Raw genomic sequence first — 13,577 nt, 5'->3', positions numbered from 1 at the left:
GACCACAGCCTTCAGTATGGATTATACCTCAACATAAAGAAAACAAAATCCTCACAGCTGGACCAATAAGCAACATCATGATAAACAGAGAAAATATTGAAGTGGTCAAGGATTTCAATTTACTTGGATCCACAGTCAGTGGCCATGGAAGCAGCAGTCCAAAAATCAAATGATGTATTGTATTGGGCAAATCTACTGCAAAAGATCCCTTTAAAGTGTTAAAAAGCAAAGATGTCACTTTGAGGACTAAGGTGCATCTGACCCAAGCCATGATATTTTCAATCGCCTCATATGCATGCAAAAGCTGGACAATGAATAAGAAAGAATAAAGAAGAATTGATGCATTTGAATTATGGTGTTGGCAAGGAATATTGAATATATCACAGGCTGCCAAATGAATGAACAAGTCTGTCTTGGAAGTACAGCCAGAATGCTCCTTAGAAGCGAGGACGGCGAAACTTAGTCTCATATACTTTGGACATGTTATCAGAAGGGATCAGTCCCTGGAGGACATCATGCTTGTGTAGAGGGTCAGCAAAAAAGAGGAAAACCCTCAAGGAGATGGATTGACACAGTGACTGCAACAATGGGCTCAAACATACCAAGGATTGTGAGAATGGTGCAGAACTGGGCAGTGTTTCGTTGTGTTGAACATAGGGTCGCTATTAGTTAGAACCAACTTGACTGCACCTAACAATACCACCGGTTTGGATTGAAAAATAGCTGTAAGTATGGATGTATCTTGGTAAATGTTCCATGTATGCCTGAAAAGGAAATCTTGTTTTTATCGGGTGTTCTATAAATGTCAATTAAACTCTGGTGGTTGATGGTGTTATTCATTTCTATATCCTTTTCTATGTTATTAGGTTTATACTTTTCTATAAACTGCTGATTTTCTGTCTGGTGTGTCTATTGATTACCGAGAGAGGTATATTGAAGTCCCCAACTATAATTCTGGACTTTTCTATTTCTCCTTTCAGTTCTGGTCAGTTTTTGCTTCATGTATTTTGAAGCACTGTTGTTTTTCTTTTTAAATATACATACTCATTTAAGTCTTTTTGGCAAATTGTTCCTCTTTTGTCTCTGGTAATTTTCTTTGCTCTGAAGTTAATTCTGTTGGTGCCTTAGGCTAGGTTCTCTAGAGAAGCAAAACCAGTAAAGCATATAAATATATATAGAGAGAGAAATTTATATCACACAATTGTAGAGGCTGGAATGTCCCAAGTCCATGGATTAGGATAGAGGCTTCTCCCGATTCACGTAGCCGCAGGGGCTGGCGAACCCAAGATTGGCAGGTTGAAAAGTAGGACTCCACTCACAGGCTGTGAAGATCGACGAATCCCAGGATCAGCAGATAAGCTGATAGCTCAAGTCCAAGAACCAGAGGTCAGACAAACAGGAGGCAGCCGCAGGATCCGGAACGAGCAAAAAGCCAGAAAGTCTGTTTATATTCAGATGCAGTCCACACCCCCAGGGAAACTCCCTTTCCACTGATTGGCTACTCACAGCATTTTCAATCATGGGAGTGATCACATGTAAACATTGAGAATCATGGCCCAGCCAAGTTGACACACAATCTTAACCATTACAGTTGGATATTAACATAACCATTTCAGCTTTGATTACTGTTTGCATGTTGTATCTTTTTCCATCTTTTTGCTTTTAACCTACTTAGATTATTGTATTTGGAGTTTCTTATAGAGGTGATAATTGGGTCATTTTAGTCCATCCTGAGAACTTGTCTTTTAATATTTGGCTTATTAATAGTTAATATAATTTTGTGTTAGATTTAGGTTTGTGTTTATTCCGTTCTACTCCTCTGGGTGCTCTTCCCTGCCTTCCTATGAGTTACTTCAATATTTTTTAGTATTACATCTTAATTTATGTAAAATGTTCTTTAGTAAGTTTGTTTATATAGTTTTCAGTAGTTGTTGCCCTAGGGATTATACTTAACTTCTTAAAGTCTACCAGCATCAACATATTACCTCACATAGACTAAGAATCACACAAGACAATGTTAAATTTTGTCTTTGAATCATCAAATGAAATTTTCTTTAAGAATAATGTATTTACCCTTTTCATTGTGCTTTCTTCATTCCTGCTGTTCCAAGTTTCCTTGTGGTATCATTAAGCTTCTTTTCAAAAAGTTTTCTTCAGCAGTTCTTTTGTAGCAGGCATACTAGCAATAAATTGTTAGCTTTCCTTTGTCTAGCACTGTCATTTAAATCACTGTCTCCCTGTAGGCAATGTACATCTCTATATAGCTGCTTTCAGTATTTTGGTTTTCAGAAATTTGATTATGAAATGTCTGAGTGTGGATTTCTTTGGATTTTTCTGTTCAGGGTTTGTTGAGCTTCCTGAATCGCTTCATGTCTCTCACTAAATTTATTCTTCTCATATTTTCTCAGCCTGGCACTTTCACCTCTCCTTAGGTTATTTTCTTATCATCCCATATGTCCCTAAGGCTGTTAATTTCTATCAATTTACTGTTACTAATACTGGATAATTTCTTTAACTCCATCTTCAATTTCACTCACTTCCCTATTCTATTGAACCTATCTAGTGAGTTTCTTGTCTCACTTACCGTATATTTTAGTTCTAAAATTTTCATTTCGTTCTTTTTTCATTTCTATTCCTTTGCTGAGATTTTTTATCTTTCTATTCAAGAGTGCTCACCCTTCCCGTTGGAGCATTTTTATAATAGCTGCTTTGAAGTCTTTGTCAGACTCAGTTGGATTCAGGCTAGAAGTTCTAGCCTGCCACCATGGGCTTTATTTCCAGTCAGTGTCAGTTCTCAAAATCTTCACAGTGCTATTGGGATCTGTCTTGTGTACACACCATTCAGGGGCCAATCTGGGACTTGGCCCACAGTCTCTCCTGTAGTTCATTTCTCAAAGTCTATGTATACTCTTAAGAGTCACATCCGCACATGTGCAGCTTGAGGTGAGCAGAGGCTCACAAACAACTTTTGTGAGTTGCTTTCCAAAGATCCTCCCTCTCCATGGTCTGGTACTTTCTGGTTCTGTGGGGCTTGCCTTTGCAGTCCTCCAGCTGGGATTTTGGTTTCCTGTTCTGCTGCACACTTTGAACAAATGTAGCTGTATGTAGGGCCAAAGTAATAACATACGTATTTTGAGAAATAGTTTTCTGATTCTTTTCTCCCCCAAAAACTATAAAGAAGGGTACAGATTCATGTCAAAAGTCTGTGATAGTGAAGTGCTTTTATTTAATGTCAATGACAATACACACAAAAAATTGAAAGTTCTAAAATTTCTAGGACAAACCAACAAAGTGCTGCAGCTTTTGGAGCCAATGCTGGTGCTCCTTAACTGTAAAACAAAGTATTTTTCAAGAACTTGATTATGAAATAAGAGGTAGAATGCTCTGAGCACTGTTCTTGAGCTTTCTCTAGGAACTCTGGTAGCAACAGATTGCTGCACATGTAGCTCAGAATATTTTGAAAAAATGCATCCTCAGGAGACAGAACCAGTTACAATGTGAAACACATTCCAACTCCAGCTTGCCAGTGGAGATAATCAGTGGATTCAAAGTGATGCAAGAATTAGATGAGTAATCATAATTGAGAATGTTGATACAAATGCTAACAATAACAAGCTGAGATGGGATGGAGTGGTATTAAAGTAATACAGGAGAAGTATATTCTCAGCAATAAGGATTGAGAAATAAAACAGAAAACAGTACATTCAGATAAGAAAAGAAAATGCGAAGGAATCAGCTCAAGAATATACTTCATAGTGACGACAAACAAATTAAGGAGAAAGATAAAAAAGGTAAGCAAGTGTAAAGATATGAGAAAAACAGTTCAGGATAAAGAAAAATTTTCTTGTAATAGAATGGGAACTCCACACACAGAGAAGAGGATTTCTTAGTAGAAAAATGCAGAGATGAATGCAGATGGGTATGAGGTCCTGGAAGAGGAAAGGGTTTGTGTACAAGTGACCTAATCTCTCATCCTGCCACACTAACTCTCTTTCAGTTTCTTAAAAACACAGTTTTAGAAACCTTCCCTGCTCAAAGCTCCAAATTTATACACCACCACCTCTAAAGAGACAAAAGGATACCAAACTAAACTGAAATATCCCGTATCTCTGCACTTACCACCTTTCCTCTGGCTTGAGGCATGTTTTGATTTGTAAATGGACTGTAGAAATATATGACAAATAAAATAAAGACAGAAATTATGTCACAGTAGAATTTTATAATGCATCTGTTTAATTATATTATGACAATGAATTTAATATCTGCCTCAATAATCTCATTCAGCTAATAAAAATGATGGCATATGATGGCTTAAAGCTGGTTCAATCACAATTTTACAAGCTTATTTGTCAAGAGTGAAAATAGAAGACCATAAAAATAGCTAAAAAGGTAACACATATCATAGTCCTTAATGTTTCTGTAACTGTTGGTGAGGCTTACATCTAAATCTGATGCAGAATTTTTAGCTGCGCTGAAATAGTTCTTTTCTCAGCCACTTGGGATATGGTGGCACTATGAGTCTGGAAGAGACTGGCTGTGGGTACCACTTCTTGTCTTCAGCTGTGATTGGGCAATATCAGCAAGTGCACTCTGTATCTTTTCCAGAAGCATATCCCCTCGATAAACAACATCCTCCAGACATGTAGCGGCTTCATGGTTTTCTTCTTCTAGCTTATACAAGCTAGCAGCCTTCATAAAAAACAAATTTAAAAATCTTTACAGAAATGAAAAATTTGGGGAATAACAGTTGAGATGGAAAGGAACTGCAGCAGAAATATGTATAGGCAGTCCCCGGGTTATGAACGTCCAACTTACAGACAACTTGTACTTAAGAACGGCCTGCCAGAAAGCCTATTAAAAATTTGAGTTAAATAAAATGGTTCATAATAGCAAATGCACACACTTTGTGATGCTCATGCATAGAAAAGTAAAATATATACTATGACAAACATCTGACTGACGTTAAATAAAATCATATGTACCTGCTCCGATTTACCTACAAATTCGACTTAAAGACAGACTTAGGAACAGATCTCGTTTGTAACTGGGGCACTGCCTGTACTTCTAAATCTGGATAAATTTCCAATCATTGTGGATGGATTTTTCAGAGGCAAAAATTTTAAAAATCAGGTAACTTCTGAGAGTTTTCTATGAATTATTTTTAAAAAATGGATTTTCATTTAGAGGTCTCTGGATGTTTATATGTGATTCCTTTCTATACTGCTTTTGGATACTACTATTTTACTCCACACCCAGAATGCCATCATCCTCTTAATTCTCTGCTAGAAAAAGACACAAATCGAAGAAAAGAGAAGGTTTCTTTATACCTCAAGACTGGACAAATATATATGCATGTCTGTATGTATACAAATGAATATACAAACACACACACATATACATACATACATATATATTCAGTATAGTCGTCTATAGCCTACAATGGCTCACAATTAATAAAACTCTCATTTTAAAATTTAATCTTAAGGTAACTTTGAATATTATAACAGAAGGTATTAATCTGTCCCCTTTAACTCACAATTCTCTACTACTAACAAAGTTCTCAAAAGAAAAGGGATTTTTACCTGTAGAGCAGCTGTAGATTCTTCACTGGGTAAGGAATCAATCAAAACATCTATGTCTTTTGCTGTTCGTGCAATCAGCGCTGCAAAAAGCTGGGCATACTCTAGAGAAAGATATTATTAAATGAAGATATTAAAAAATCTCAAGTCTTCAGAAACCAAAATTAAATTTTAAGTTAATGAAACAGAAAACGTCATATGAACATTTCTGTACCAGGTTACTAATGATCAAAATGTAATGTTAGCATACGAACCCTATTACATGTATAACTAAGAATGAGCCTTAATGTTAACTCAAATTGAGAATTATCATAATTATGTTATTTTGTTTATTATCAAAATGTTGCAGTCACTTGAATAAATTTGTAAAGAGGTATCTTATTAAGGCCCCTCAAGTAAATTCAGCTAAATTCTACAAATTCTCCTTCAAGTGAGTGACAATCTGATATTTGAAATGAAAAGAATTATGAGATGTTATGTGAACTGACTTAACAAATTCATTTCTTTTATGACAAGTAAAACTTGTTGTAATATTCTTAAATAACAATAATATTTCTAGAAAAAAGCCACGATAAATTTTAAAGTATTATGAGAAATGCGAAAGTCAATGAGAGAAGCCAAAAAAAAACCCTATTTACCTTCTGTAGGATTAGCTGGCTGATCTTTGTTAATTGCTGTCTGAATATTACTAAAAGAGGCAGGAGGACCACACTGCTGCAATACTCCAATGGCATTACAAAACTGATCTGCAAGCTTGAGACCAAAGAAAAATGTCAAGATTAGAAAAGATTTATCAATTTTTATTATTGGTAATGAAAACAATGATACGCTTCTATAATAATGATCTCTGAGTAAGGGAATAAAATAGAAAAGAGTAGTTTTCAATAGGCGTCCTGGTGGCGGCAGGAGGACCACACTGCTGCAATACTCCAATGGCATTACAAAACTGATCTGCAAGCTTGAGACCAAAGAAAAATGTCAAGATTAGAAAAGATTTATCAATTTTTATTATTGGTAATGAAAACAATGATACGCTTCTATAATAATGATCTCTGAGTAAGGGAATAAAATAGAAAAGAGTAGTTTTCAATAGGCGTCCTGGTGGCGCAGTGGTTAAGAGCTCAGGCTGCTAACCAAAAGGTCATCAGTTCAAATCCACCAGCCATTCCTTGGAAATCCTATGGCACAGTTCCACTCTGTCCTATAGGGTCGCTATAAGTTGGAATCGACTCGAAAGCAATGGGTTCGGTTTGGATATTTTAGTTTTCGATAAAATAAGCCAGTTATTAACAATGATTAAATGTCTTAATCATGGAAACTAAGTTTGGCATTAATCTAGTTGGCATTAAACTTGATAATCAATTTAGTTGAAGTAGTAAAAAAAAAAAAAATTCAAAATGATCCTTCTTTTCTTCTGAAATAGAATAAGAGATATATGCCAATACCTACTGCAAGCAACAAAAACATTTTACAGTTAATGGTGGGAGGAGAGCAAATTTGGCTGGCAAAATATAAGCATGCCTCCAGGGTTAATAAAAATGTGTGACTCCTGTACAAAGTTAATGTTTCCTTTTCTGAGATCAGAGTAGTTACAAGGATTTAAAAAAAAAAAAAAAAAAAACAGTGGGGAAAACAGACTGCTTGAGAATGCACCTTAAGTATTCAGAATGTATTTCTCCATGACTCAAGCTGTAAATCCCTGGTGCTCTAGAAGTATTCCTTAAGCAGCTTTGAAGAAGACTGAGAATACCAAGCCCAAAATAAACACCTACCAACCTCCCTGCCAACTTCTCTTGCTAGTTCTAGTCCTGATCTCTCAAACCTCAATCCCTTATTTTCAATCAGTGAATAAACATTTCCACTGAGTTTCTCTGCCATTATTTCCATTACAGAAATTAAAGTCAACTCCTCATAAAATTGGTTTCTTCTGTTTAATCTCTAATTTGTATTGATATTCTCTAGTCAACTAGTATAACTTCGGACTTAACTTTTCTTTCACCCTCAAATCTAATATTATAAATCTTTCCCTCTTTTTATCATGACTGTTGCTACCTTAGTTCAACTAATTATCTCACACCAGAAATGTCAGAATAGCCTAATTGTTTTCTAATGCACTGTGTTAGTTTATCCTGCTCAAAAATTGAGTACACTGTCCCATGATCTTCAAGATAAATCTCTAGCTCTTCAAGGCTGTTCCAAGGCTTTCAATAATCTAAATCAACTCTACTAATTCATTTTCCACTGCTCCCTCATATTTACCTGACTAGTCATAAATTCATTCCTGACTGTTTTTATTCATTCAACACTGCTTTGCTCATGTTTTTGCTACTTGTAACGGAGTAGTAAGTGCTCCGAAGCTGTACAAACTTGGATTCTAATACTACTTCAACCTAAATAGTTTTCTGCATTTTTGAATTGGGAGCATTCTCATATTACAGTGTTGTTGTGAGGAACAGAAAACACACACACACACAAATTCAATACAGTGGCTATCCACTCCATCCTTCAAAAGTTTCAAGATCCATTTTATTCATTTATTCAACAAATATGTATCAAAAGTCAAATATATGCAAAGCATTTTAGACACACACACACACACTCTAGAGATACAACAAGACATAGCTTCTGCCCTCATGGAGTTTTCAGACTAGAGAGTAAAAGAAGTGTTAATAATTATACAAATAATTAATCAAAACTGGGATAAATACTGAGAAGACGCCCTATATTTTAGTTCGTATCACTCTATATTCCAATTTCCTTCAGCACTTATAGCCGAAAGCACTGGATTCATTATAACTCTCTAGCCACACACTATTTTTGCATCAGTAAGATGTCTGAGTATATGATATCCTTCTAATCAGACTGTAAACTTCCTGAGGAATGTCTCTCTGTAAACATAATAGTGTGTAATGGTAATGAAAACAACACAGCTTATTTACACAGTAAATACTCATACTAGTTAAGTTAATCCAGATGCTTCTCTCCAAAATCCCATTATCAACATGTCTAACCTGGAGTTAACCCTGTATTCAATTTGTCCTTACTATTCTTCTAGTTACATGATAAGTATGAATATGCAAAATTTCCCTAAAATAACATCTCTATCTAGCAGCATCATTACAATTGGATTTTGTAAAACCTCAAGAGTATCTCTCTGAGGGAGGTTGGCAGGCAGTCCAGACAAGTCACTGCAAAGCAGCATTTATCTTGGTGAATTCATCAAAATTTAGGGACTGACCCTCTCAGTCTTGAAAGCCCCTATTTTATTCACACACAAAGTAGATTGGTTTTTTAGAAAGAGACCCATACTCTTTACGTGTACAAGGATTGTAATATTAACAAAAATGTAAACAGTGAGAAAAACTGACAAGGGGAATAGGCTTTCCAGTCAGCATAAGCTCTTTCTGTAGTCACCCAGGACATCAAATTATAATCAGAATGACAATGAGAAATATAACTACCAATGGAAAACTGTTTAACTCCTAATGGTAATAAGTACATGCATCCTTTGGATTGTACATACTTTCCACTTAGACAAAGTAAATAGGAAAAAGAATAATCAGAAGAATCAAAGTAAGGGGAGTTATACTTGCAAGACTTGATCTTTAATCGGCAACAGACTTATTGGAAGAAATAAAGAAGACTTAAATAAATGGAAAGATACACCTTGAAAAGGAGCCCTGTGGCTCATCAGTTAAGCACTTGGCTGCTAATCAAAAGGTTGGCAGTTTGAACCCACCCAGCGGCTCTGCTGGGAAAAAGACTTGGTGATCTCCTTCTATAGATTACAGCCAAGAAAACCCTATGGAGCAGTTCTGTTGTGTCACATGGAGTCACTGTAAATTGGAATCAACTCGATGGCACCCAGCAACAACCATATACCTTGTTCGAGAATTAGAAGATTCAATATCATAAAGATATCAGTTCTGCCCAAAAAGGTTTATAAATTCCATGCAATCAAAATCCGAACAGGCTGTGGTTTCTATTTCTGCAGTGCAATTTGATAAGCTGATTGTAAATTTTATATAGAAGTACAAAGGTACAATACCGGCCAAGACACAACTAAAGAATAAGAACAAAGTGAGAGGAAGTGCCCTACTACATATCAAGACTTATCATAAAATCGTAGTAATTAAGACAGTGTGGTACTGTTCAGGGACAAAGACTGATGGCTCAGAAGAGAGCCCCAAAACAAACTTATGCATATTTGAACACTTGATATGACAACATTGCTGGACCAAATGGGTATCAATCCGGGAAAAATGTGAAATTGGATCCCATTCTCCCACAAAAATTAATTCCAGGTGGATTAAGCTCTAAGCATAAAAGTCAAAAGTATTTTTTAGATAATGCTATAATAAAATACATTCATGATGTTGGGGTAAGAAAGAATTTCTTCAGACACAAAAAAGACTAACCAACAAAGAAAAATACGATAAATTCCACTACAGTCATGTTAACAATTTCTATTTGTAAAAATATCATGAACAGGCAGTAACAGACTAAGAAAAATGGGCAAAGAACTTGAACAGGTACTCGAAGAAAGAGAACTACAATGGCCAGTAATCATATGAAAAGGTACTCAAAGCTCCCTTAGTCATCAAGGAAATGCAAATTTAAAACACGAGATACTTTTACGCATCTACCAGGAAGACTAAAATGAAGAAGACTGACAATACCAAATGTTGATGAAGATATGGAGTAAAAGAAACTTAACTGCTTGCTCTGCACACCTGTGTACCAGGAGACATCTAGGCACCAATGTTCATCAAGAAGCAATGGGGCTGGGGGGTGGGGGGGAATCACTAGACAGTAGACAAGTGTCAACTTTGGTGAAGAGAAGGACAATATATAGGGGAAGTTGGCACAACATGACAAAAGCAAAGGCATAGAAGTTTCCTAGACACATCCAAACACCCTGAGGGACCAAGATGCTGGGGTTGGGGACCACAGTCTCAGGGGTCATCTAGGTCAATTCGCATAACATAATTCATAAAGAAAATGTTCTACATCTCACTTTGTTGAGTAGTGTCTGGTGTCTTAAAAGCTTGCAAGCAGCCATCTGAGAAACATTTATTGATCCCATCCCGTGGAAACCAAAGACAAAAGGAAATAGTAGCCCAAAGGACTAAATGACCACATGAACCAGAGCCTCCACCAGCCTAAGTCCAGAAAAACTAGACAGCACCCGGCTACCACCACCGACCGTTCTGACAGGGATCACAACAGAGAGTCCCAGACAGAAGGGGAGAAAAATGTAGAACAGAATTCAAATTCATGGAAAAAAAAAAAAAAAAAGACCAGAGTTACTGGTCTGACAGAGACTGGAGGAACCTCCAAGACTATGGCTCCCAGACAGTCTGCTAACTCAGAACTGAAACCACTTCCGAAGCCCACTTTTCAGACAAAGATTAGACAAGCCTATAAAACAAACAATAACACGCATGAGGAACATGTTTCTTAGTTCAATCAAATATTCGAGACCAAATGGGCAACTCCTTCCCAAAAGCAAGATGAGAAGGCAGGAAGGGACAGGAACCGCACGAACGGACACAGGGAACCAGAGGTGGAAATGAGGAGTGTGCTGTCACAATGCGGGGACTGCAACCAATGACTCAAAACAGTATTGTGTATAAATTTCTGAATGAGAAATGAACTTGAGCTGTAAACTTTCACCTAAAGCAAAATACATTTAAAAAAAAAGAAGTTTTAACAAGAAACACAAAAACCAGAATGGAAATAATAAGAATGCTCACGCATTGTGAAAAATGTAACCAATGTTACTGAACAACCAGTGTAGAAACCGTTGAATGGGAACCTAAACTGCTGTGTAAACCTTCGCTGAAACACAATAAAAAAAATTTTTTTTTTTAAAAAAAGCAGCAGCAATTAGGGCATGTTAAAAAAATGAAATACTATAGAGCTATGAAAATGAATGCTACACTACTATGCACAAAACAGATGAAACACAAAATTTTGGGTGAAAGAAGCCAAACACAAAAGAATACAATTCAAAAAGATAAAAAAAATTAAACTATGTTGTTTAGGGACGCATGATAAAACTACAAAGAAAAGCAAAGAGATTATCACAAAAGTCAGGATAGTACTAAGATCAGGAGAGGGAGGAAGCATTTCTGGGATGCTGACAATGACGTATTTCTTCACTTCATTCATGTTTCACAGGTGTTCACTTTGTAATTGTTCGTTAAACTGTACATCTGCACTTTTCTCTAAGAATGTTATTTCACCATAAAAAGATGTATTTGTCATCGGCAGTGAGCGAATGGCCTTTTACTACTCCAGAGGGGTTTGTACTTTTCCTTTTCCAAGAAAAAGAATGATTTTTCTTTTTCCAAGCGTCTCTATTTTATTTCTTTATGAAAAACCTTCAAACAAGTTAATAGAACTGAGAGTCTTATTACATACTGCTACTGTGATCTGTGTTAATTCTATACAGCTGAGGAAAATACCTTTAAGTTCATATGTACACCTCATTTTGGGTTGTTGTTTTTTTTTTTTAAGTTGGTAACGCAGCCAGCCCTCATTTAAAATACAATGCTGATGAAATGACACTCGTGAAGAGTGTGCTTCTTAGCTCAAGTAGATACATGAGACTAAACGGGCAGCTTCTGTCCGGAGGTGAGATGAGAAGGCAGAGAGGGTTAGGAGCTGGTTGAATGGACATAGGAAATCAGGGGTGGAAAGGAGGAGTGTGCTGTCACAGTACAGGGAGCGCAATTAGGGTCACATAACAATGTATGTATAAATTTTTGTATAAGAGACTAACTTGAAATGCAAACCTTCACTTAAACTACAACAATAAACAAAAAATAAAATACAATGCTGAACATCCATACTGGCTCCATTTTCTCACCCCTGTCCGATTAACTACCTACTTCTATGCTGAGGAGTGAGACCTTTGACTTTTAAAAATGAACTAGGAAAAACACAACTGATTTCACCACCACTCCCAATGCCCTGTCCTGCCCCCTCCCCCGACTCCAACCTAAAAGTTACCGCAAAGAAATCCTCTCGGCTAACATTTAATTAAAGATCCAATAATCAAGCGTGGGGGCTCGCCGCGAGTGGTTAGAATTGATAAGTAACAAAACAAACAAAAAAAACCCTGCTTCTCCCTTTCTCCATCCCAAAAAGAAGACAGCCTATAACCACCACTAACAAGAAAATAAAATTCTTCTCAGTGAGAACATGACAGGACTGTGCAACCTAAGAGTCACGGTGGAGTGTCGGAGAATTCAGAGATCCTCCACTTCTCAATCTCTGGCAAAAGATAAAGACTCCCTCCCGCCTCTCTCCGCACTGCCTGGAGCGCGCAGCCTCAGACCTTCCAAGAGTTCGCGGCGGGGCTTCCCGCCGCCCCGAGCGCTATTTGTTGAGTTCTAACTCAGTAAGCTCTCTACTTCCGCGTTTTGTCTCTCAGGCCCCCCGTCTCCCCTTAGTTTACCCCAAGAAACACACAGACAGAGACTAATCGAGTGAAATTCCTCACCGAGTTCACGGCATCTTGAAGCTGCGTTAGCCGGTCCGCCATGTTCCTCCCTCACGCGAAGCGACGCTAAAGCAGCTGCTCGTGCGCAATTGGGCGGCTCGAGGACAGGTCATGGCCAATCACAAGGCTGCGTTCTTGGAAGGGGTGGGATCAGGAAGAATTTGCCAGACGGGGAGGAAGAAGAGATGAGACTTGCCTAAGGCTTGGTTTATTTAGATTGGCTAGACTTGGAGGAAAAGTGTGGCTGGACGTCTTTTGAGTAACTCGGAATAGTTCAGGGTTCAGTCGTTGTGGGGCTAACATACTGTTCTAGTATTAAATACGTTATTAGGTGTTAAACATTTTACAGAGTCTGCGTTTTTTTTAGTGATTTCTCTTACCCTCAATGTATTCATTTTTTAACATCACCTTGAATTCTTATTTTTATGTTGTCTTTGCTTGCCAGATGGACCACAAAGCATATATGCCACAAGCAACTCAAGAATACT

At 37.1% G+C, this 13,577-nt stretch overlaps 1 protein-coding gene across 1 annotated transcript; it reads right to left on the bottom strand.

Annotated features, from left to right (window-relative positions):
- Nucleotides 1-4,212: 4,212 nt before the first annotated feature.
- On the bottom strand, nucleotides 4,213-13,163 carry MED21 (mediator complex subunit 21). The gene is made up of 4 exons (XM_004383598.3): nucleotides 13,090-13,163; nucleotides 6,218-6,332; nucleotides 5,583-5,683; nucleotides 4,213-4,689 (listed from the first exon to the last, which is right to left on the bottom strand). The coding sequence occupies exons 1-4, from the start codon at nucleotides 13,129-13,131 to the stop codon at nucleotides 4,513-4,515; spliced, it is 435 nt and encodes a 144-aa protein (XP_004383655.1). The 5' UTR covers nucleotides 13,132-13,163; the 3' UTR covers nucleotides 4,213-4,512.
- Nucleotides 13,164-13,577: the final 414 nt, after the last annotated feature.

Source organism: Trichechus manatus, unplaced genomic scaffold (assembly GCF_000243295.1).
Source record: "Trichechus manatus latirostris isolate Lorelei unplaced genomic scaffold, TriManLat1.0 scaffold00112, whole genome shotgun sequence".
Classification (NCBI taxonomy): domain Eukaryota; kingdom Metazoa; phylum Chordata; class Mammalia; order Sirenia; family Trichechidae; genus Trichechus; species Trichechus manatus.
This window is presented reverse-complemented; position numbering and strand designations above follow the sequence as displayed.